Source organism: Thermobia domestica, chromosome 2, assembly GCF_964235325.1.
Source record: "Thermobia domestica chromosome 2, izTheDome1.hap1.1, whole genome shotgun sequence".
Classification (NCBI taxonomy): Eukaryota; Metazoa; Arthropoda; class Insecta; order Zygentoma; family Lepismatidae; genus Thermobia; species Thermobia domestica.
The window spans coordinates 222,106,090-222,133,499 of NC_137455.1; the positions used below are offsets into that span (position 1 = coordinate 222,106,090).

The following is a 27,410-nucleotide window of genomic DNA, read 5'->3' on the forward strand; positions in this document are numbered from 1 at the left end:
ATTCGAAAGTTGTGAACAAGAAAGAAACGTTAAAGTATAGCGAATAAGTTAAATCAGGACATTTCGCAGGACATTTTTTAAAAAGAAGGATATTTCTCGATTTTCTAGGCGTCTTCGCAACACGCAGGACAGCTCTTTGAAAAACAGTACAGTACTACGAAAATCAGCAAGTTTGATCATCCTAATTTAAAGTCTCTTCTCAGAGATCGGACGACAGCAAACATACAGATGGACGATTACACTAGTTTGTGAAAATAACAATATCCGGTGCTGACTCTGAAATAGAACCTGTTTTATACTCAAACTCACCTATATTTTGAGTGAACTCAAATGCTCACATTTTCAAAGCGAGTTAACTCATGATAATACTCACAAGAAACGAGTGCACTCTAGTGAGCTAGTTCAAATGAGGAGTAAGTTATAACTAAGGCCCGGATTTTTATGTAGTACAAAGTACCGAAATATGTACATAAATATGTAACAAAAATCAATGAAATATGTAAGAAATATGTTAAAAATATGAAAATATGTAAAAATATTTTTTCGTGTTTATTTTGTGTCTGTGTTATTTTCTTAACTAATAAATGTACTGTAACATATTTATGTAATAAAAGCTTAACAAGTGTAAATAACTTCCTACAGATACGTACAAATTTTCAGGAGAAACAAATGAAAATATGTATCAAGAAAGTAAAAAATCACATTATTGAACATATAAACATAAAAATATTTATTTAAACAAAAGGCACTTACTTTTGGGACGAACAATGAACCACTAAGCTTTCCTACCACCAAATTGACACGAAACATCCTAATACGTCTGTAGTTTCATCCACCGCAAACCATATATGCGAATCACCAATTTCAGCTCGAATGTGTTTGATAGTATCTTCATAGCACACATCCAAATAATTCTTGCGGATAGTAGATTCGTCAGGAATTTGTTTCTTGCAATATTTTTTCCAAAAAGGACGCGAACTGTGGGATTTGCAATTTGTACCACTGTATGTCTGCTGCTATGAACGCATTGGCAAGGTCTTTGTAAAATTCACTGCTGTTTTCAGATGCTGGTTTTGTTTGAGTTAAAACTTTTTGCTTTGCGGCACGCTGTAACACCTTGTTTTTCATGTGAATAGCTGTTTTTCATATGATGATCCAATTGCGACTTCATTGAGCACCCCACTTTCTTATCGCATACTTGACAAAAAACAATTTTACCGCCTGTGGTATAAGCGTCATCCATAGCTATCCACGATTTCAATTTTGACGCTAAAGAGGAAGCCATCATTGAAAACAAGAAACTGACTCTGTCATAAGCGTGCACACTAACAAACCGGTCGCGAAACTGAATCCTTTCCCCCTTTGTTTGAAGGAAGAAGTGGCGGAGTAGCCATCGAGTCATACAAAAGCGATTTTTTGTTCGATTTAAGAAACAAGTGATAAAGCCTAGCTACTCCAGTCACCCCGTCTCACCACCACCCCCACTCCCACCCATAGAGGTTGCACATACAAAAAAGGTGAGAAAGCCAGCCAACTGTGCGTTTTAGTTTGTTTTGTCGGCACACATTCGAGTGGCGTCTGCTTGCAAAGGCGATAAGCACAAAAATCCTTATATTGTTTTCTTTCTTTATATATATATAAAAAAAACATTTTTTTTCAGGATTGGAAACGATAACTGAGACGTTTCTTTGCATATTGTAGAGTGTACGATTTGTTTTAACCTAGCTTTCTCGCAATGCAAATCGGTTGAACAAAGTGAGAGAAAAAAATACAGATAATTATATAAACTACTTTTTGAGTTATTGTTCCATATATAGGCCTATTTTTATTTGCGTATTATTTAAAGAAAATTAGCGAAAAAGAGCAAGGAAACTGAATTTATGTAAAAATATGTACAGTAGACGGAAAATATGTAACAGACTTCAAAATGTGTAAAAATATGTAACGTGATTTTGGTTTATATGACTCCTTACTTCGTAATTTGCGAACATTTCATATTTTCACCAGCGTACATACAAAGGAAAAAATATGTAAAAACATAAAAATCCGGGCCTTAGTTATAACAGATGTTGTAACTTGTCCCGAGGCAGTGAAACAAGATCATGAATAATTTCATCAAAGCATTTGCTTTAATATGTATATGTTACACTTACTATAAAAGATAACGTACTTCATAGTTTATGATGCAAATTTTATTCAATCACAATGCATTTTTAAATGTAACGCTGTTGTTCCTTCAACACTGCAATAACAGAAATGATAATAGCTTATAAAGGTATAGAAAATTACATGATAGATCTAATGCTATTACTACTACAATTAATACTATTACTACTAACTAACTAACTGTATGGCCTATGGAACCCCGAGGTTCAATTCGCGTTCACAGAAGCTTTTCATTGATTTATATCCTTAGCCAATGAGATCCACTTTCTACTTTGTATTTTTGTTTCTGCGAGATCGATCTTAATATTGTCCTCCCATCTATGCCTAGGTCTTCGAACAGTCGTTTTCTCATTTGATTTCCAGTTAATATTTTGAAGGCGTTCCTACTTTCTTCCATTCTGGCTACATGACCTGTCCCCCTGTGCCTCCTAGAATTTATGACTCTAGACGGTATGAATTAAGCAGTTCCTCCTAGACTTTATGACCTAAACGGTATAAATTATGTAGTTCCTCGTTATGAAACTTCGCTATTCCCCATTCTCGTTCCTTTTTAGATCTGAATATTCGCCTCAAAATCATGTTTCATTGTTCCCATTCCTTAAAGTTTCTCGTCTGATTTCAAGGAAATTTTGTGCAGTTATATCGTTCAGTTTTTGTAACTATCGTAGTTTTGCCTCTTTTCTCTTATCCGCTAGCATGGTGAATTCCTCATCGAACCATGTTTGTTCTAATGTACCGTATGTTTGTAAGAACATGTCCTATTTTTTCATTAACTAAAATTTTAATGCTATTCTTAATTTCAACCAAAGTATTCTCAACAATAGTGCATTCAGAACCTTGTAAAACGAGAATCTGTTTGACACTTCAATCTGCTATTCCCCTCCCGCCTGGCTGTCCTCTAATTTCTTTAAATTAATTCCTTTTCCTCCTCCTTTTTTCAGGTGTTGAATATTTCCTTTATTCAACGGTAATTTTTATCTTATTATTGCTGCTAATCAGTGATACAGTTAGCTCCTCTAAACGACCGAACTTCAATTACAGTAGTTAGACTGTCTTCTATCTACTAAAACGTGATCAATTTGATTATCTGTTTTTCCAAGTATATTTATGAACGTCGCGGTGTGAGAATTTTGTACTTTTCACGATAAAGTTTTTGGATGTCACAAAGTTCACGGTCTAACGCAGTTGTCATTACTTTCCTTATGCAGATTTTCATTCCCTTTAATCAATTTGAAAATATTCTCTTTCTATCTTCGCATTGAAATTCCCTAACATAATTTTCATATGGCATCGCATCAGTTGGTCAAAGACCCGTTCTAGTTCTTTTATATCGTCATCCTTATCTCCTATTAGGGCATGTACATTTAGAAGAATAGCATCACACTACAGATCCTTAAGAGTAATAGGGAGCCGTGGTGGCTCAGTGGTAGAGTGTCCACCTCTTGTGGATAGGGGTCCAGCGGCGGTTGGTACTATATGTTGCATGGTTGTGCAACCGGATTTTTTTTTAATACTAAAGATATTTTTAAGTATTAAAGTAGTGTATCAGTAAGAAATAAACCTTTACTCTTGAGCGCAAGACAATATTGATGCATTTTTAAAATATTCAATTAAAGATTTGAAAGAAAGAGAGAGATTTACATTTCCAGTTGCAGCGAGTGTTGGCACTGGAAGCAGTTACATTGAGCATATGGCAGCGAGCTCCTCCTATCTTTTAACATGGGGAAGTGGATTTATTCTTGCATCGCTGCTTTCTTCCCGCAGTGTACGCTTCCAGTTGCAACTCGCTCCACAACTGGTATATAGTCAGCTTCTGTAATAGTTCCGAATTCCTCCGCTTGGAAGTGCTTGACTCAATAGACAGGGTGAGTAAGGTACAGATGCTTGGAAGAAACAAGTTAATCAGAAAACGCAAACATGCAATGAACAAATACGCGTCTGAGGGTAGTAGTGTTTCTTACAGGCATAATATTGGTGGAATTTTGCCATCAAAGTTGTATAGCGTTCACCTCGAAGCTAAGAAAATTGAATCGCTATTAAGTCCAGCCTCTTTTGATTCTGTTCCCGTACAAAAGTTTCTGGGAGGAAGCTTGAATATTAGAAAAAACAAGAGCAGCGTCGTAAATTTAGGACCAACAATGCAAGCAGGCTTGACATGGTGTAATGGTCCACAGACTCTATCACTTTTTGATCAAGAGAAGCGAGATTATGTATTGCGGTGATTTTATAGTAAAGTCCAAAGCATAGGCACCGGCAACAAGGGGCTAATGGTCCCCTGGATTTTCGAAAGGGTTTCGGCTCTCCACAATAAATGCTCAAACATTTTAGATTTGCTTACTCACTCACTACAATAACTAATATACTTACTTTAGTTAATAGAGTTATAAAATATGTCTGAATAATTATTGTATTACATACAGGGATAAAACCCTAACAGCACAGGACGTGCTAGGCATGTGCCATTTAGGTGTCCTAGCTACTTTTTAGGTACCCGACACTTGGCACATATGATATTCATATGTTAAGTATATATTTCAGCTACCTACAGTTTTAGGTACTTGTTACACTTAATTAATATTTGCAACTATCTACTACAAATATAGCATTTATATACCTGGCTCAGTTTCGCACTCTAACAGTCATTTGTTTTTATGTCGTCACTTGGGTCATATAACTGTCATGTTCTAGGTATGTCCTTTAGATACATACTGTTTCAGATGCTCTAACAGCACAAGATGTGCTAGGCATGCTACATTTAGGTGTTCTAAATTCATCTCCAACATTTGATGCATTTGTTGCTTCTTTTTCTAAGCGATTGTTTACTAGAAGCAACAAAAGCATCAAATTTATTAGATGGCAACTGTCGTCGATCATTTGAGAGTGAATATGGAAGAACCATGAAATAAAGTAAATAGACACTTGTCATTTTGTTATAAAATTACATGCCGAGCAGATTTTATCTGATACCAAACGGTTATCGTCGAATAAATACCGTTAAAGGAGAACCCTATTAGTCAAAATATTACCTAATGAGGTTTAATGAGGTCTAATGAGGTCTAAAACCCTATTAGACCTCAGCAATTTATTCCTCTACAAGCGATATTATCTGCATTGCCGCCGTGGCCAAGTCGGTAGAGTACGCGGCAATTTTTTTTTTTTTTTTTGACTCACCTGAATGTGAACACATTACGCATATAGGCGATTTAACATATTTTGGGGGTGTAATTTTGTGGTTCATTGCGGTGGCATATGCTTAGTTGCGGACATAGACTGACTATCACTTGCCATCCATGTGATTTCTCTCTCAGAGGTACATAAGGCACGTACTGGACACATACCCATGTACCCGAGGGAACATGATATGCATATGCCTGCTATGTGATTGTGCTGTTAGGGAAGTGAGGGGGAACGCGAGATATGTCGTCCACCCACTTCGAAGAAAATATCTATCATTTCACTCCACTTCCTAAAAAATTACAATGTTCAAAGATAGGCACAGGGGACGGTATGACGTCACTTTTACCCCTGATTACATCAGTGGCGTATACTGGTTTGATGGCTTAAGTACCACTAACCTTTATAAAATCTCTACATTATTATTATTATTATTATTATTATTATTATTATTATTATTATTATTATTATTATTATTATTATTAAAGTCTAGTTTCTACGTTATATACAGTCTTCAAAATAAGAATAAACCCTTACAACACACCTTTCTTTTATCAAGTAGATAAATATGATTTTCTCTCCACTAGCAAGTCATATATTATCTTATTAGTATTACGGAACAACGATCGTACATTTCTACCTTTTATGTTCCATGAAGTAATCCTACATTTTGATTGCATAGTGGTAACCCAAATTATCAGAGAAAATGGAAGGTAATAGAGTAATAAAGAACACTGAAACAGGCAATTAGCCAATGAAGAAGCCTCAATTTGTAAGAGCCTTGATAACGAAACGCAAATAATGAAACAAGTGTTTATAACAGCTATGCCAATTATCGCAAAATACTGTAAAAAACAATTTTTTTGTTGCGTTGGTGCAAACCGATCGAGGTTCAAGATGTCCGAGGCAATTCCCAAAGACCCTAAAATGCCTCGTTACTCCTCATGTAATTTCCCCTTACTCTTCGCTCACACCCAAGAAACCGATTTCTCTAGAGGTAACTGGTGTTATCTGGCAGCCCGTTCGTACAGTGTGGGTGGAGGTGGAGCGAAGGGGAATACGCCAATACGATTCTTGCTGTAGTAGCTGGAGAGTGGTTACTGCCGCGCCTCTTAAGAGGGAGAAGGAGTGCGCCACAGCGGCCGGAATATTGGTGTTGAATTTAACATGGGATCTCAACCATTTTTTAGGCAAATCATGGTTTCATTTCGTTCTTTCGCAAAAATGTCTCAATAGCTCACTCAATATGATGCATCTCATTTTAAAGGTGCAATTTGAACGCTGTGCGTGATATTTTCTTCTTATAAATACAGATAATTATAATCCAAATTCCCATAAGAAAATGATCAAAATTAGAGGGAAAAGTCTTCTGTTTTTTTACAGTAAGGAAAAGAGCTAAAAACTTCGGACTTTTTTGAAAATGGAGTACTATCTTTGTACTTGTGCGCTACTGTACTATTTTTTCGCTGTTTCCAAAGACATTCATTACACAATCGATGAGAAATTATATCCTTCATTATTGAATCTACAGAAATCAGAAATCAGATTTTTTCGTGTTCACGTACTTGGCCGTCTAACTGCTAGATGGCACTATAGTCATTCCTCATCCCACTTTCCTTCTCAGCGGGAGCCAGTCCTTTTGAAAACCTACTTTGAACTTCTTAACAGGGGCGGGAGGAAGGAAGTCGTTGTGAAGAACGGGAATTTCAAACACGAGGAATGGCAAAATTTATGACCTCTTTAGTTGATGGTTTCTGTTTCAGCAGTACAGTGTACTTGTAGATGGTTTCTATGAGAAGAAGTAATTTGTGTTTGTAGCGATAAAGTCAACCTTTCGACAGAGATTTGTGAAGGAGAAGCCGAACCAAAGTCTTCGTTTATCTATTCCAAGAAAGAAATGAAAACTTCCTGCAGGACTGAGAATATATATACAAGAGAAAAGATAAAATACAATATTATAATCTTATTATAATAATCGAGTAGATTAATCCCCGAAATATTCTTTGTTTACCTGTCAAAAAATCAAGAATAATATAAAGCTCTTTCATCAGCTTCCATCGTACAACATACTAAACACAAACATTATATATATATATATATATATATATATATATATATATATATATATATATAGTGGCGGATCCAGGATACGATCAAGGGAGGAGCTAAACCATAGTTTGTCTCTTTATCCAGAGTAAACAGGATTGAAGCCCATTTTATCCAGTGTATACCTGAACGTCAAGGGGGGGGGGGCTATAGCCTCTATAGCTACCCTTGGACCCGTGCCTGTATGTGTATACTGTTTGCAGTGCCGGATTTACGTATAAGCTAAACAAGCTATAGCTTAGGGCCCTGCTCTCTTGGGGCCCAAAAATCTAAAGAAAAACTGGATATACATTTCTAAAATATAAGAAAATTAAAAAACATAAAATAAAATGTATATATACGTAGCAACAATGCTTCCTGCTGTGTAGCCTACGTTCATGTAATTAATGGGGCTCCTTCTGCTAGTCTGCTTCCTAAATTATCTCTAGTTTGTTCATTTCTGTATGTAGGGTGCCTATGTTCATCTGGACACATAAAGGACCCCATTACCTTAAACAGCTTGGGGCCCCACTAAACCTAAACCCGACTCTGACTATCTAGTTATGCATGTTTGCTCCCTCTCTTTTCGAAGCAGTGTTTCTTTGATATTGCTTCCAATTCCGGCAGGTTTTACCAAGGGGGGAAGAGTCCTTACTCATTCCAGACATTCAAACTAGGGACTGAACTACTTGCTCCCAACATTCTGTCCCCCATGTATCCCGGTCTGAATCAATTGCCTAAAGCCCATAAAACATTCAAATTCAAATGTAGATGTTGTTCATCAGTGTCGACACCGAAATATTTCTCAATCAACGGTAGGGGTGTTTGGTATCCTCAATCTGTCTCCCTCTTATTAGCGGAGAAATACTCTATATTCCGTAGTAATTTTTATTAAAAAAAAAAAAAGTGCTGTTTAATGTATCGCATAGGAAACTAAATTTTAATATACCCTAGTAGTATAGAAACGCACCATACGGTACCTTACCAAAATAAACATCCTATGCCAAGGATGCAAACATTAACAATAATAATAGAAAAACATACTAATAAACATTTTAAAGACATTCTTTCATTAATCAAGTCGTACTTAAAAGTAAAAAATTTTGGTTATGCATGACTTTAAAAAAAAAAAATGGGATGCGCTCTAATATAGGCTTACATACAGTTACTTTATAAATTCTTAAAATGACGCGCCCCATTCTTTTTATTTAGGCTTGCATAAATAAAATTATTTTTAACTTTTTAGTGCGAATTGATTAACAAAAGAATGTCTTTAAAAGGTGTTTTATCATTTTTTTTATTCGTTGGACATATTTTCCAAATCCTAAAGTGATATGCAACAAGGGAAATAAGGGCTGGTTAAAGGTTAGTATTTATTTTAGGATAAAATAGTTGAAAATAAAAACATATTAAAATTTGCTTTTAAAATAAATAGATATATTGCAAAGTATGAAAGTAAAAATGAAATATTGTATTGTCGCCGGACTTACGTCGCTCTGTGACAGTTCTTAGTTCTATGACGTCAGGAAATAAGTTCAATGTATACGAACACTTATTCAATGTTTGAAACAAACACCTGTTACGTCCTTGTACACTCATCTCCAAAATGATTGTCGCATATCTATAACTGTCTTCATGTAAGAATATAATGTAATACTGATTTTGCTGGGTACTTTTAATACTGATACTGTGTGTATAATCGGGAAATGTATATATGGTAAATTTCATAGGAAAATATTTATAAATACGAAAATTAGAATGAGTAAATCATAATGTTGCTAAATGGACACGAAAGTTTTATTTTCGTTTTATTGTTCTTATTTACTCCTCTTTTGACATGAAATTTGCAATTTGCATACATGTCTCTGCCGATTGTACACATACTAACATTATAAGAAATACCGGGTGAATTCGTTATCAAATTATATTCCTACAACAACATATTTATAGACATGCGACAATAATTTTGGACATGAGTGTACCTTCCTGAAGAAGGTGACACATCTTTTAATTCTATTGTTAATGAAGTGGTCTATTTCCCCAAATAAAAACCAATTCCAAGCAGGGCATATGCTCCCTCCTGTCCTTCTAAGCCGGTACCCAAGGCTAAATGTAACATTGCGCCCCTTTCCTGTTGTAATAGGAAAAATTCAGAATGGTCAGCTACTGGTATCGATCCCAGGACCATTCGAATGTGAAGGAGAGACAGAGGGTAAATCTGGTGATCATATTTTGAAAAAAAAAATAAAGAAATGGATTCCACTGAAAAAGAGTCACATTGCCAATACATTTCAGATCTTTGTCTGGGTTTTCTGCCTTTCAATTCCAAGTTTTTTTTTTTTAACCACGAAGGCCCAAAATAAATTAGAATATCGACTCTTCCGTATATATATATATATGCAGGGTTCATTTTATATCAGACTCTTCCAGCACTATTCCCGCGTTATTTACCATAGGTAGAATCCTTTGAGAAAGAGACAGGCGACAAGTGCTTTAGTTCTCTATGGTATGTTTGTGACCGTTGTAGATATTTGAGTGGCTGACGGCTGATATCATGTTGGTCCCTCTTAGAATATCTTTGTATTTATTTTTTCTTCAGTTCTGTTTCTCTTTTAGCCAAAAGAAAGGAATTTCACTCCTCTGTCCCATTTACATCCGTAACCATCCCCCTCCTGCGCTGTCCAACTTTAACCACATGCAGGGGAAAACGAAGGAAAAGGAGGGGTGCCATTTGCTTTGAGGGCATTTCAGCAACAACCCCATCTGTTGCCAAAATAAGGAAACACTTTGCACTGCGATATCTTCGATTTGTCAAGGTCACTTGACTCCCGCCGGCTCTTAAGAGAGCGAGACAGCTGCATATGAATGCATCTTCTAGGATATAATTTGTGACATTGAAAGTATAATAATCTTACTATGCACAGAAGTATACATATTCCTTTTGTGCTTAAGGGGTTGCTTAATTTTGTTTTCACAAAATTTCTGCAACTTAAAACATCGTCACAGTTTAGAACTGAAGTAAATAGACTCAATAGTCAAACATACATGTAATATGATGTACAGAATGAATGGTAAACCAATCAAATCAAAATAACATTGATAATATCAGAAATATCTAGTGCTTGCAATCGCGGTTCGTTCATTTTTCCTACTTTGAAATATACTCCTACCATTCCTTAAAGAGAAATTCCAATATTGAGGGTATTTTCAGCATCTAATTCAGTGATTTCGAATTCATGGTTAATTCCCATTAATTAAAAACTAATAAATCATTCCAAATATTAATATTTAGTAAATCATGTCTCAAAGGAGAAAAAGCCCTACCATTGATCTAATACCTAGCTCTGAGTCTTTACGTGGTTACTGAAAATAGACTTTTTGCCCCTTATATTCGTACAAAGAAATGCTAACCAAATTAATTTTGTCGGAGGAGAAAGTTGTTTCTGTGCCCTAAAGAAAATAAAGCGGCAAATATTTGCTGTAGCTACGTTTTCTATTCACAAAGATTTGGCGAACAGCACTTCAGATATCAAGAACGAAGAAAACGTATAGTTTATTTTAAATAACATATAGTTTATTTAATTAAATAATTTTGTTTAACTACGTGCATGAATACATACAATTTTCTTGTTTTTTTTCTTCTTTTTGGGCTACGCCACTATTCATGGCTTACAGCACATGCTATACATTAAATTTATCTCTTGTTCAATAACATGAGTGTAGAAGTTTTGAATGAAAATAGTGTATAAACGTACATTGATAGTGGTTATTTGAAAAAAAAAAAGGAAATAGCTTATATATTAAATCAATATTAGAGAACATACTTTAATTAATAAATATACAAATAGAGGTTAAAAAGACTTTCCTCTTCATGTTTCCTGAATATTTTTTGGATAAGACTCAAGAACGCTGGGGGAGGGGAAAACTCGAGCGTACTTACATACCTTTGATATTGCAATCGGTGCTTCTACAGACCACGAAATGCTACTATAGGGGTTCCGGGTTCGATCCCAGCCTCCGCCAAGTGAACTTTGTTGTGGACAAGCACTGTGTGCGTGAGTTTCCTCGGTGTTCTCCAGTTTCCTCCCACTTTCTTCATTCCACCATTTCATTCATTTCTCATTATCACTGTCTCCTTTAGCCTACCCAGCATATCGGTGGGACATAATACTCAATAATTTCGTTTCCTTAAAAGTAATAGAAGAAAATGTATCATTAACAAATTTAACGCGTTTAACTGCTGATATTATTCGTTTGTGCATGAAAATCCATGTGTTTATTTCCTTCCCGTTGTTCAGTTTTTCGTATCTTGTAACTCCCTGAATTCTTACTAACAGTGGCGGATCTAAAAGGTAAAATCTGAGATGCCCAATCAGAACCCAGACTATGATAGTTATATCATGAGTAAAACCCGGAATTAATGGCAAAATGCTATATGTGCCATTATTGCAATTTTCAAGATATTTTCAGAAAAAGTGCAATTTCACAATTTAGAAGCAATTTGTTGCCACTGTCACAGGTTTTCTCTTCCACTACTCTTTATTTACTCATGAATGACAGCATACAACAGATCTGAGTCACACTTATCTGGCCAAGCTATCTCGGTGTCTGATAATAACTGGTCTATTCCTGTTGGAATGTGATAAGTGGAGGGGCGGAAATGCTAGTGCGTATTCAGTTCTTGAAATTTTGAAGCAGTGTTCGGTTCTTGGAATGACAAACGAAGATGCTTACTTTCAAGAAGTAGCCAGGTGGGCAGCTATTGTGAATCTTAGGCGTGCGTGATACAGAAATGGTATTTACGTGTGTTTCAGTATTTCAAGATGCCGAAAGTTGGTCTTTTTAGGCAACGGAAGTTGGAAAAATTTGTGAGTGAGTTCGAAAGTACTGTGTTTTCAACAGACGGTTCTGTACTGTTTTGTAAGTTATGTGAAACCGTGGTTTGCGCTGAAAAGCGTTATTTAGTACCACACCATATAAGCACTGCAAAACACAATTCTGCAAGGACACGGAAATCAGTTGGTGAAAAGGTTCAAAACCTTCTTGGAACAGTTACGAATCCCGCTTCGCGTACGCGAATAATCTGTGTGAAGCTCTAATTAACGCGGACATTCCTTTATAAGAAATACACAAAACAAAAAGTTCCAAGTGAATCATCTTTGAGAAAGACTTACGTTGATAGCGCGTACAGCAGAACTATTGACGATATCCGTAAAAGTGTTGCTGACAAAAATATATGGATTTCAATTGATGAAACTTGCGATATTCTAGGACGTTCCATTGTCAACGTTGTAATTGGAACTTTGGGAGGGGAAGAAGGCACACAAACAATTTTGATTGCATCAGAAGTTCTGTAAAAGTAAATGGCAGGCAATTGCACAGGTTTTTACAAAATCACTGAGTATTCTGTGGCCAGAATGTATAAAATACGATAAGGTCCTTCTTTTTGTCACAGACGGAGTTGCATACATGAAAAGTGCAGCAAAAACCCTTAAGGTTCTATTCCCATGTATGCTGCATGTCACCTGTCTGGCACACGCACTATATAGAATTGCAGAGGAAGTTCGTTCTCATTTTCCTGACGTTGACCTTCTTGTGTCTAATGTGAAAAAGGTATTTCTGAAAGCTCCCTCGCTAACAAGTGCGTTTCGCGAATTAGCCCCTGAACTTCCGCTTCCATCACAGCTGTCTTAACGAGATGGGGTACATGAATTACAGCTGTTCTCTATTATGCTAACAACTTTGAACCCGTCAAAAGAATCATTGATACTTTTGATGAGGATGATGCGTTTTCATTTATGGTTACTCAAAGTTTACTTAAGAAGAATTCCTTGAAAAAGGACTTAGTCTTCATTGCAACACATTTTTCAGCGTTACCAGAGCGCTACCAAGCTTGAAGAAAAACGAACAGACCCCCGCTATTTCTCTGAAAATCTTCAATGATACTCTCAACGATCTGAGCCTTGTACCTAGTGACAAGAGCGAATACATTCGGCGTAAGTGTGATCGTGTTGTAGGTGCTAATCCAGATTTGGGAAAATTGAAGGACATCGCTAGTGTTACGGAAGGTGATGCTGATATAACTGTTGACAGTGACATGGACCCTTCCCAAATTACATGTTTCAAGTATGCGCCAGTAACATCTGTAAATGTGGAAAGATATTCACATCTAAAGCAAATTCTTTCTGACAAGACACAGTCTTTCCTTTGAAAATCTTAAAAAAGATGTTAATAATTTCAGAGAACAAAAATATGAAAAACCTTTCGTAAGTGAAAATAAACTGCTAGTGTAGTGTAAAATGACTTCACTTTAGTATTTCTTGTGCTTTGAATGTTTGTGCTAATGTAGCCGCGTGTGAATAACATGAGATAGTGTTTTTAAGTTATTGTTTCATTGTTACTACTGAAGAATGGCGAATGAATTGTTAGATGTCGTCCCTTCACGGGTTGCGCAAGTTTCCAGAATTTTAAGTGGTAAGTATAAAGTGTAAATGAAACATTTTATTTGATTAGTAAACGAATTATAGCCTATTATAGCTTTCACATATTTTAGTATTTATTTTTCCCCAAAGTTCGTGATTGCTTCTTTATTTTATTTTGCCATTTTACCTGTCATTTTTGGGTGTTTATTTTGCAGTTTTGCCAGCCATTTTCGGACTTTTATTTCGCTATTAATTCTGGGCTTTAATCATGAGTTTAAAATAAACTTTCAGAAAAATATAAATAATAGCTTAAATGATTTTTGTCACTCAAAAAATTAGTGGGCCTAGGCCCTGCGGTCCTAGGCTAGATCCCCCACTGCCTACTAGGTCCATACTACATTTCCCTAACACTTATTACGGGTTTAACGCGCCCGGTCTTTAAAGGTTTCTTATATTTCATGTTCCAAATCTCATGTCCATTTTAATTTACTTAGGTCGTGCCAATGTTATCAATCTTGGTCCGAGGCTTCTGTGAATGTTTCTGAACTAGTAGTTTTTTGCTTTTACAGAATGAAGTTGTAGCCTCAGGTAAAAACCTCAAGCTGGAGAATAATCCCTTGTCGTTTGTCCCCGTTTGCTTATTCAATACATTCGCAGCTAACTTCTATATCTTGATACCTTCTCGATTCGCAACCTGAGGACGACGTGCTATGACGTGATAACAGTAACCCACTTTATACTGCTACTACTACTACTACTACTACTACTACTACTACTACTACTACTACTACTAATAATAATAATAATAATAATAATAATAATAATAATAATAATAATAATAATAATAATAATAATAAGTAGGCCTACTATTATGATTGTGACTATCTTCAGTGGATGATTCAGATTAGATAGTGGATATTAAATAGATGGATTTCGAAGAAACCAAAGGGCAAACACAGAAGAGGAACATGAAAGATACCCAAAAGAGAAACAGGATAGAAATCAACGCATCATGATGTCGTGACAGTCCATCGCATAGGGATGAGTACTTTGGTTTAGTATGTCTCAAAGTATATAAACATAATGAAAGAGAGTCTGTACATTGAATGTAATGTGATGAGTGGGCACATTTCAAAAAATGTGCGAAAGAAGATGCGTTTTATGTTATCATTAGAGACCGGATGTTACGCAAAATACGTATTCTTTAATATTAAAGATATGATCAAAAATAACGTTTTAAAATTTATATGAGAAATTATAGTTTCAATTTAAGCCAATTTTATTTTGCCTATTTTGCTTATTTCACCCATTCTTGCCTAAATAATTGTTTTAGCGCCTAATGTTGCCTATTCTATGCATTTTCTTCAAAATAAGACTTAATTGAAGAAAGTACATAATTTAATACTTCAAGAAAGGATTCTGCCTCTTCCGAGAAATATAAGTGTTGTTTGTAGTAATAAGGTACCGTAAAACTTTGGACTACTACGTGTACGGATAGAGTGCTGGTGTATACACTGATAAAGTGTGTAAAATTTGGATTGTTACGGTTAGTGATAAAGTGCTGTAGAGAATGTATTACCAATCATACATGGAATACATGTCAAGCTTCGTTTTTATATATAGTAAAAGAAGATATTAACAAGCAGGCATGTTTCTATATTCTTTAAACGTTATCTACGACTTGAATTTATTTTTTAATTATATTGAGTATTTATCTTCATTATTTCAGGTTACATTTTAGTGCCTATTTTACTGCCTATTTTTTTTTTTTTTGAATTTTAAGTGCCTATTTGCATGCATATTTTCTAGGTTTTTAATGCCTAAACATCCGGTCTCTAGTTATCATTGTTTTCCCGACTTTCGTTTGTATATTTTTTTACTATATTTGTAAGCTACAAATATGCAACACTTAGGCCTAGTCAACTTGAAATTAAACATATTATGCATTTTTTTATAGGCGTAGTATAAAGTGACAGCACCTATATTACATTCTGAGCGAATTAGTCCAATAATATTGCTATAGTTTTATTCTTTAGGAGTTGAGAGATTTTTCTGTTGTTAAAACAGAAAATTTGATTGTAAGCGCTACTACAATGTCAGTATGTGTTGAACAGTGCCTAACATACCATTCATATCTATTTCTATATTTCTATCTATCTATCTATCTATCTATCTATCTATCTATCTATCTATCTATCTATCTATCTATCTATCTATCTATCTATCTATCTATCTATCTATTTGTATCATTTGTTATATAATCAGAATTTATGCTTAGGCCTACTTTCAATATGTCTCTTGCACCAAAGTTTATGTTTGGAATTTTAAAATTTCCCAGAAAAGTAAACTAGCGTCGAAGTTCCCAAACTTTATGTACAAATGAGGTATATTTCACCTTTTAGTTACAAAAGTTTCATGGACATACAAATATTGGAAACCAATTAATCAATGTTTTCAAGCTGAAAATTTTAAATCCCCGCCCTTTGGATAGGTATTGTGTGTTAGATGGCAACATTTGAAAACCTGATACTAGAAAAGAAAATATAACCATATTCCCATCAAGAAAGACACTATTACTGTTCTAATCATAGAGTGTATTAATTGCTTATAACAAGCCTGATTAGAAGCAGCTTTTATTAATCGATTCTATTAATTTTCGTTTGCAATGTTTATTGTTATTTCCTTTTCATTTTTGGTTGTATTTTATTTTATCCTAGCGTTGTGCTTTGTATTTTTTTTCTACAGTGGTTTATCTATGATACAAACAAAATGGATATGAACAGGAAATTAGCATGAACTCACTTTCTCACTTGTAATGTTTTAGAATGTACATATAATTTCTCTATTCTTTAAATAACAAAAAGAGCAAAAGCGTAAATACGAATATATCAAAAAGTTCGAAGCTAGTTCTTACAAAATACATGTTTTGTACCTAAATCATAATAATTTATATATTAATTTATTATTTCATATAATAATCTAAGCAAAAATATCAAAACATAGAAGTCAAACTTCAACACATTCTCGAAATGTATTATGTATGTTCATAAACTGTGCATGAGAATATTCTCAATAAATTTCGTGTGGTTTGTCTTCAGAAAAGCCATTCAGGGACATTCTTCAGTTGGGAAGAAGAGCGATCTGAAGGCATGTGGTTGTCCTCGAGGTAGATTGCTTATAGCTTCTTTAACTCGTCTGATATATTCTTCTTCTTCCATTAGTCCTGCCATCCATTGCCTGTTCAATTCCTCCATTTCCTTCTCCTGAAATAAAACAACTCACAATTAAACTACATAATTAATCGATTAAAATACATAATTTACTAAAGAAGGAAAATAACAGATTTGATCAAATCTCGTGACAAACATTTAGTCAGACTTGTTACAGATCTTCTTAAGGTCCAACAATAAATCGTCACCAGCTTCTTCATGGTGTACTGAGTTGCCTTTCCCGAAACATTCCCCATTACTTCTATAATTCCAAACAATATTCGTACAGGAACAGTTGTGAGTAGTAATTTATGTGTAAGTTAAATTTTCGTACTTAATGTACGTATAATCGATCATTAGTGTTGCTTCAGGCGAAATAGGTCAACATTAGAGTAAGTAAAGTTTGTCAGACAATAGTAGATAAAATTAGATTACGCGGAGCGGTTCACTAATTATTCACATATTTGAAGGAATTATATACTTCAGTAGCTTCCGAAATATGGGTGTGGAGAAGAATGGAGAGAATTAGGTGGGTCGAGGAAAGATGAATGCGAGGGTGTTAGAAATTATGGGGAAGAAAATAACAATTTTAGATAATATTGAAAAAACGAAAAGAACTTGTTTGCACATTGGCTAAGAAGGAACTGTATCATGAGAGACGTGCTAGAGTGTAAGGTGGCAGGAAAGAGAGGATAAAGCGAAGGAAGGTAAAATTAATGGACGGTATCAAAATATAAATCGTACGTGAAGACGAAGAGATTAGCGGAAGACCATGAAGAATGGAAATTTCTCACTTCCGGCAAGTGACCTGTCAATAATATCAGAATATATGTGATGATGATGATGATGATGATGATGATGATGATGATGATGATATGCTTCCGTTAACAAAGATATGAAATATACACAATATCTTGGAGGAATTTGGATTTCAAAATTATATTGTAAATACCCGATGATCCGTGAAGACAGGTGTTGCTAAAACAAATAGTTACAATTATGAAGAAATTTAATTTTTTCAAAATTCATAACGATCTGAAGCAAGAGACGCCGTATTTCATTATTTTTATCTTCTCTTTAGGGTTTAGGCTGTACAATTACGGAAGTTAAAAATACTGCAAAGGACTAGCAGTTAATGATGTTAATATAATGCTTGTGTATAAATAAACTCCACGTAGATCATTTGTTTGATTGTTGTAACCTAGCGTTCCCTTTGAACATAAAGGCTATATAAGGCGTAGACACAGTTTGAGATTGATCGTAGTGTGCTCAAATTTCAAGATGCCCTCACCGAAAATCGAAAATGGGACAATGTGGATCAAAGGGCGTGATAGCCAGTATATCAGCGGGAAGCCAGATGTAGAGTCGATAGAGGACGACACAGAGGACCAGAGTAAGAAAAGGCTAAAATCTTTCTAATAATGTGTAGGAAAATCAGTCTGAAAGTAAATGCAGATAAGGTAAGGTACCCCATTGTAACAAGCTGAATCCGCAATGATAACGGGAAGATGGTGTAGTGGAGATAAATAAATTTAAATACGTAGGCGTGGTGGTAACAAAAGGAAAGGATGTCAATACTGAAATATAAAGTAGATTAATGATGAAAGATATGTTTCACTGTCATGTATTCATCTCTTATTTTTGTGTAAAAAACACTGTGATGGCATCCAACTGTCAGAAGAGAATAGAGCTACTACGAGAATAACTTACAAGCTGTGAGATAGGCCACACACAAAGTATGACTTAATATCAGATTTCATATTACAACTGACAAGTAGAAAATAGTGTATTTGTGTCTTCACAATGAAGAAGAAATCAGCGAGCTCGCGCTACATACAGAGTGATCACAAAGTCCCGTTACCCCCATGTTTTACATAGATGTTAATGATTTTTTTCTTATTGTTGCAGGTGCTGATATACATCTAGTGAAATCAATTAGAGATATTCAGCATGATTTCAGAATCCATCCCGTCCAAAACTAACAATTTTTCGGTAAGAGAAAAAGCTCTTTGCAACTTGTTCCATAAAAGATAAGCTCTGCTTAGGACGACCACCAACACGATTGAACACATCTGTGGAGTCTCCAGCGTCTTTCGAAAGTTCGCCAAAAAGTCCATTCGTAAGCGGTCGCAGGAATAGGGTGTTCCGTACTCACATTACAATAACATATGAAGAACGATTTGAAGTTAAAGGCATTTAGTGATTTTATAACTTTCGTTTGTAAACGAATTGAGTGATAGTGACATCCAAAAACGTCAGCAGGCTTGTGGACGAATGCTCGATGTCTTTACAACTCTTCTTTCAAGGGGCTAGGTGTTTTTCTTGGAAGAGTGTGCAACATATCACAGTGCAAAAGCCCGAAACGTTTACTTTTGGAATAAATAAAACTCACATTTTTATGAAGAGCTTCAACACAACCCACCACTAACACAAAATTGTTAATACAATGCTACTATCTATGAATATGTGGACACGCGAGAGGGGGTAAGTTACTTTGTGATCACCGTGTAGATACCAATGTTTTAATTCAATAACAAAGTCTTGACATCTTATAACAAACAGATGTAATCAGTAATCTTACGTTGATACTTCCAGGGGAGGGTATAATTTTAAATGAGGTTATTCATATGTTAATGTCATTCTTGCATAGGGCATGTCCTTTCGCTAGAAGAAAATCTGAACCTTAGACTGCAACCAAGTTCAGCCGATGTTAAGAGCAATATGTTTGATACCTTGAACAAAGAATTTTCAGCGTAACCGAGGTAACAACATACAGAACAACTACTGAGAAGATATAGGACTAGTAAATTTCCCTAAAGCGAAAGAAATCGCCCTTTTATTTTTAGCAAATCTTGATTATAGACACACACTGTACTTATTTCTCGTTACAAGTTCGAAGTCCAAGCCCGAAGTTTGGTCAGCAAAAATTCAGGAACTAAACGTACCCTCTAACTGAGTTTGAAATATTCGTATATCTTAGAAATTTATTTTTGCATGTGAATTACCGTGATTTGCTGGTATTTGGTTCTTGAGATATTCGCTATTAAAGTTCGAATTTGGGCTCACGTAAGCTCTAACTCCAATTTCATTCGTTAATAACATGAGAACCAAAGGCCTACACTACATAATATTTAATATGCATAGTGGGCTAATGAAGATCTATCATCATGCTGAATTTGGTCAATATTGAATGAGTTTCACGAATCGCTTTTTAGTTAGTTTTCTTGATTGTACCCAGTTCAAACTTAACTTCGATGGCTAATAACTCAGAAACTAAAGACCTGCACATCATAATATTTCATGATATGCTCGACTGCATACAAAGGTCGTCAACCTTCATCAACACGGCAAATTGATCAAGATCGGATGGATTATATCGATCGTAATTTAGTGGAATTTCCTCATTTCACTAACAAGGAGACTTACGGAAGTGTCACTCACCGATTTGAATGAAACTTTGCACACTTGTAGGACATCGAAAAATAATCGACACGTATTTTTTTCTGCAATGGTGAAGATTTAAAGCTAGAAACCACCATTTGAACGTTAGGGGTGGTCTCCACGCATAGACAGAAAATAACCATTTAATATAGAAGAAAACATACTGCCAGGGGTGTTTTAGGAGAGCTGATTCAGAATCTGACGTCAAAATTACAAAATTCAAAATGGCGGATCCAATATAGTGATTACAATTACAAAATGTTTTCTGGTTTGAAATTCTCTGCACTTAGCCAAGAACAATTATAGTTGGCAGGGGTTACTACGAGAAGGTTGCAGACCGATTTGAAATCCCTGTCTATTGATTTGAAACCCCTTTGTTTTAAAGGAATGCTTGATGAAAGTGAGTCTCTGCACCTCTCCCTATTCGGGGTGCTTATGTATAGTGAGTCGCCTCGCCTCTCACTATGTCAGAACTTCACATATCCTCAATTGTTATAATTATGAATTTATTGAATTATGATATTTTGTAAAAAAAAAAAATGGCATAAACATTGGAAAACGCTTCACAGTAATGACATTTTGTAAAAAAACATATGGGTAGAATGATGCATAAACATTGTTTACACCAAGCTCACCTTATTACAGCGATAACTGTGATAAATCGCAAAATACAACACATTCTTCTTCCAAATAACTTTTGTATCACCATTATCTAATAATATTTGCAAATCTGGGAGAAGAAAACTGATTATGAATCAGCGATTTGGATCTAAATTATATTATTACGGACATGTAAGTTTATGCTATAGTTGTAGAGGACAATATCAGTAAAACATCTCAAGAAGTTTTTCCACGGCCTAAAGACGAACACATCAAGAGGCAAATCCTAGAACTTGTTAGTACTGAATGGTTTCTATTTTGAGGTACTCTTTTGTTCGTAAAATAGGTTGAAAAGTTGTTTAATTGTGACCACTCCACGAATCTAATAACAAAATGGAAAAGAATGAAATGAAATCTTTAAGTTTTGTGTCCCACAGCTATAAGGAGATGATGATCATGAGAAATGAATGAAATGGTGGAATGAAGAAAGTGGGAGGAAACGGGAGAACCCCGAGGAAACCCAGGCATACATTGTTTGTCTACCACAAGGTTCATATGCCGCGAGCTGGAATCGAACCCAGGACCCCATGCACCAGTGGTGAACGCCCTACCACTGAGCTACCGCGCCCCCAGTAACAAAATGGACTTTGCATTAGACGCTGGGTCAAAGATCCTTTGAAACCACGATCTCACAAGACCTGATGTTAATTTTCCCGAATTTGATGCTTTCACAAGGACATTTTTAGATTAAAGGATGTTGTTTTGGACTATAGAGCCAAATGTTCCATTCTTTTCTTGCAAAATAATTAAGAAGGGTGATAACACCATTTTCAGAAATTAAAGGCTGTATGGTGTAGCTGTGAGTCATAGATTTATTGACTGTGCAGCACTCTCTACTGTTTGTGTCTCTGTAAACGCTATAGTGAGAGATGCAGAGACTCTAATAATCAAAAATCCCATTAAAATGAGTACAAAAAGGGGTTTCAAATTGGTCCGCGACATCCTCACAGTAATCTCTGCCAACTATAATTGTTCTTAGCTAACTACAGAGAATTTCAAATTAGAAGATATTTTGTAATTGTAATCACTATATTGGATCCGCCATTTTGAATTTTGTAATTTTGACGTCAGATTCTGAATCAGTTTTCCTAAACCCCCCTCTGGCAGTATATTTCCTTTTAAATTAAATGGTTGTTTTCGGTCTATACTTAGAGACCACCCCTAACGTTCAAAGAGTAGTTTCTACCCTTAAATCTTCACCATTGCTGAAACAAAAAAAAAAAAAAAAATACGTGTCGATTATTTTTCGATGTTCTACAAATGTGCAAAGTTTTATTCAAATAGGTGTGTGACATTTCCGTAAGTCTCCTTGTAAGTCCAAGTTCAAATTTGACGGTTAATAACTTCAGAACGAATGGTATGTATAGCAATATTTTATAAACATACTAAATAGCAAGACACCTATTATCATATCATATTTGGTCAAAATTGGGTTCGTATCTTCGATAGCATACCAGATATAATGACGTTTCACTAAATCAAACCATAAATTTGATGGGCATTAACTCAAGAACCAAAGGACTGCACACCAAAATATTTCATATATATATATATATATATATATATATATATATATATATATATATATATATATATATATATATATATATATAACTAAGCTTGTCACGTTCTATCACTATCTAAATTTTGGTCAAGATCATGGATCATGTGAGTTCCATCAATCACGTTTCAATGAAATTTCTTGATTTCACAGAGTTCAAACCCAAACTCGATTGCCAATAACTCAGTAACAAAAGGTTTGTACAGCACAACATTTCATTCTACGTTCGAAATTTACGAAGCTCGTCAATCTTTACCACTATGCCAAGTTTGGTGAAGATCAGATGGGTTTTATTGCTCTGATTAACTGAAATTCCTCATGTCACCAATTGAAGTCCAAATTCAAATACGAAATCAATTCTATAATACTTTATAATTCTTTGTATACTTCTGTGTTTTTAAATCGTTTTCTTAATTACTATTAAACATCCTAATCACCTTAGTTATTAAAATATGCCAGCAAAAATTATGAATCTCCATCGACATAGAACTTTGGTTCCTTTATCTTAGAGGTCATAGGTAACTTTATTAACCCAGGATTACCTCAACATCAACTTAGTTGCCTAAGGGTATATTGATTAGCTACAAACTTAAAGATTTAAGATTTTGTTTTTGTATAAATAAAAAATTCCGTGGATTCCTTTTTGAACTCTTTAATGAGATATACGAGGTGTGGCCATTAAATAACGAAACTGGTGTCATAAATGTGATGTATTGCAAAGAAAGTTACAATTGACTGTTATCCCCTTCAATATACTCCCCTCCCCTATCTGTACACTACTGCTACATGCCTTCCATTGTTCAAGGCAATGTTGTAGGTCATCAGATGTCACCCTGTTCAACAACTCTGCCGTTTTTCGTTTCACCTCCTCCACAGACTGAAAATGTGTTCCCTTCAATGCACTTTTCACTTTTGGAAATAGATAAAAGTCACATGGAGCCAGGTCTGAGGAATACGGAGGATGGTCGAGCACAGGAATGCGCTTGGCTGCTAAAAACTGTTTCACAGAAAGGGCATTGTGGGCAGGTGCATCGTCTTGGTGGAGGATCCATGCAACGTTCTTCCACAAATCTGGTCTCTTCTTCCTTACTCTTTCCCTCAGCTTGATTAGGACTTCTTTGTAGTAGATCTGATTCACCGTTTGACTCTAAGGCACCCATTCAGTCATGATGATATCCCTGATATCGAAAAAAGAACGATGAGCATTGCCTTCACCTTGGACTTGGTCATTCGTACTTTTTTCATTCTTGGCGATGTGGGAATCTTCCATAGATTGACGCTTAGGCTTGGGGTCATACGGGAAAATCCGTTTCATCTAATGTGGTGACACGTGTTAGCGAGTCTGGTTCTGCTTTGAGTCGTTCCATGACGTCACAGCAAGTGGCCTTTCGAATGTCTTTTTGTTCCTGAGAGAGGTTTTTCGGGACAATTTTTGCACAAACTTTTGCCATGTTTAAATTGTCATGCAAAATTTTTCTTATTGTTTCTTTGTTAATGTTCGCCATGTCTGCAATCATCAGAATGTTCAGACGTCTATCTTCCCGCACAAGTTCTTTAATTTTTTGAACATTTTCGTCCGTTCCTGAACTCAAAGGGCGACCGGGTCGTTCATCATCAACCTCCTCGCTGTGCCATTCGAAAACTAGCGCACGAGACTTAACATTATCACCATACACCTCTTTTAACGTCGCACATCATTCCGTCGGTGTTTTTTTCTTTTTTAATTTCACCAGAAATTTAATTTTAATTCGCTGCTCAACTTTACTGTTCATCATGATTCCGGCACAACTACAGAGCACTGTCCTCTTCATGCAAGCGTGCAAAGAAAAGGAATGCTTTCAGAATCATAAAACAAACAGTGGCTGCTCATGAAGGTTAAAGATCAACAACACATCACTAGCTACCTCCCCCCACGATCCTGCGCAACATGAGGTGGGCAGTCTCGTTATTTAATTGCCACACCTCAAATATTGTTAAAAATTCTGGTAAAATCTCTACTTATTATTTTACACCTGAAGTAGAGACTCCCGTTTTCCAGATAATTTATTCGTTAGCTTAATTTATAATTTCGTTATCTTAATTTATCTTACAGGAAATTGATTTCCTATATTAATACCTCAAAATTATTAATTTCTCTATACAATTGTAAAAAAAAAAATGAAAGAAAAACTATTAAGTTTGGTCTGTGGACAAGACATCTTAGGCGTTCTCTTTTCGCTTGATCTGCTGTGTTCTTAATTCGGTAAAGGTACCATCTCCGTTTGTAGGACACTGAGCCTCTCTTCCCTACACGTTTAACTGTTACTTAATCAATCAGAAACTCTAAAGATTACACTAACTAAACTGACTAAAACGATTGGATAAATATAGGGTAAGATATTAAACTTTATAGAAGATTTTCGATCAGGATTTATATAGGATAAAATAAAATCAATGGCCCTGATCTCTTCCATTTAAGACTGAGACCAAAAACATGCTCTCTAAATAACAGAACAGAAAGGCTCTAAATAACATAACCTCCTTGAGGCAACAATCGAATCCTGATATAACCAGAACTCAAAATATAAAGATACCACTAATCTATTATATAAAAGAGAACGCACAAATCCTTTGTTAGCTCATCACGCTAATACGGCTGAACCAATTTCTTTCATTTTTGGGGGGTTATTAGGATTTGGACCCTAGATGGTTTTTATCATATCACTTTAATTTTTAATTACCAGTGTCTTGAGATAATTGACCATTCAAGTGTCCATAACGTACAAATCCTTTGTTAGTTCATCATAGGTATAAAAATAAACGTATTTATATGCAACCCGCATGACCGTGTCACTCGGCGGGTTAACATAAATGACAGGCGATATAATGTTAACATTTACTGCAATCTACTATGGTTTTTATCATATGACTTGAAAGCGAAAAAGTAAAAATTATCTAAGTAACAAAGTTTATTGCGTTCCGGGGTGACCGCAGCGAAGCGGGGCGGGTTAACATAAATGACAGGCGATATAATGTTAACATTTACTGCAATCTTCTATGGTTTTTATCATATCACTTGAAAGCGAAAAAGTAAAAATTATCTAAGTAACAACGTTTATTGCGTTCCGGGGTGACCGCAGCGAAGCGGGGTGAACGCTGCTAGTCTCTTTATAAGACGAGATGACTCTAGAGAGTCAAATCTGTAACTTAGAATCTAGAGTCTGTAAGCGAATCTAAAATCAGATCTAAAGGAGAACCAAATCTAAAATTAAACAATCTATTAGGGAAAGACAATCCCTATAATAATAAAAATATATCCTATCTTACAACTTCACAGTCACAACCAGACCATTCTCTTAGGTAAAACGTTATTCTTCTCACAATCGCATAGATGCCACCAATGTGCTGTTGTCAATGGAATACAGCGTAATGCCGTCGGATGAAAAGACTGCCTCCACGCAGTTAACGTGTTACTGTAGAGCGTAAGATTGGGAGACTTGCAGTCTTATTAGGTGTGTTTGCAATTGAACAGACTATTTAAAGTCGATTCCTCGTTGCCTTAACGAATGTAGCGTTCGTATTCTGTAGTCATCCGTGGTTAATAACCAACTCTTCCTTGCAAAGAGCTTTTTCTCCTACCGAAAAATTGTTAGTTTAGAACGGGAAGGTTTCTGAAACCTTACAGTAAAATCATGCTGAATGTCTCTAATTAATTTCACTAAATGTATATCAGCACCTGCGACAATAAGAAAAAAAATCATTAACATCTATGTAAAACATGGGGGTAACGGGACTTTGTTATCACTTTGTATGTAGCGTGAGCTCGCTGATTTCTTCTTCATTGTGAAGACACAAATACACTATTTTCTACTTGTCAGTTGTAGTATAAGATCTGGTATTAAGTCATACTTTGTGTGTGGCCTATCTCACAGCTTGTAAGTTATTCTCGTAGTAGCTTTATTCTCTTCTGACAGTTAGATGCCATCACAGTGTTTTTTACACAAAAATAAGAGATGAATACATGACAGTGAAACATATCTTTCATCATTAATCTACTTTATATTTCAGTATTGACATCCTTTCCTTTTGTTACCACCACGCCGATATATATACAGAGTGTTTCAAAACAACACCGACAACGTTTGGTAGGTGATTCCTACCACCAAGACAAGACAAAAAGTATAGACCAACCTGGGTGCATAAATGCTTCCTTTTCGAAACATGAAAAAAATGAATTTAAGGTCCATAGCTCCAGAACTATGGGACCTATGGTAGTCGGGTCAAGACTTTACTTAGGAACTAATATGTGCACTATCCAAAAATATGTGTTTCAGAATCCCGAGGTACTCACACAACAATTTTTATATAGGGAGTTTGGCTATGGGCATATAACTTGAAGAACTCACCAACTATCTCTAGTAAAATTGTTGGGGAAGCACCGCAGAGTTCTCAAACTTAGATATTTAGATAGGCCACATACTAGTTCTTAATTAAAGTCTTGACCCGACTACAGTAGGTCCCATAGTTTTGGAGCTATGGTCCTTTAAAATTCATTTTTTTTTCACGTTTTCGGCAGCCTATAACTCCGAAAGGAAGCATTTGTGCACCCAGATTGATCTATACTTTTTGCCTTATCTTGGTGTCAGGAATCACCTCCCAAACGATGTCGGTGTTGTTTTGAAACACCCTGTATATATATATATATATATATAT

At 35.4% G+C, this 27,410-nt stretch overlaps 1 protein-coding gene and 1 long non-coding RNA gene across 5 annotated transcripts in view; one reads left to right on the forward strand and one right to left on the reverse strand.

Annotated features, from left to right (window-relative positions):
• The first annotated feature begins 13,162 nt into the window (after positions 1 to 13,162).
• LOC145678383 (uncharacterized) overlaps positions 13,163 to 27,410 on the forward strand; it is a 99,716-nt gene continuing 85,468 nt past the window's right edge. The window contains exon 1 of the long non-coding RNA XR_014130369.1: positions 13,163 to 13,899. This is a non-coding gene — a long non-coding RNA (uncharacterized LOC145678383). The remainder of the gene's footprint in view (positions 13,900 to 27,410) is intronic.
• LOC145678382 (uncharacterized) overlaps positions 13,908 to 27,410 on the reverse strand; it is a 290,653-nt gene continuing 277,150 nt past the window's right edge. For all 4 annotated transcript variants that reach the window (XM_081748457.1, XM_081748456.1, XM_081748458.1 and 1 more), the window contains one exon: positions 13,908 to 17,110. In XM_081748457.1, the coding sequence (XP_081604583.1) occupies positions 16,955 to 17,110 (156 nt within the window). In that variant the 3' untranslated portion in view covers positions 13,908 to 16,954. The remainder of the gene's footprint in view (positions 17,111 to 27,410) is intronic.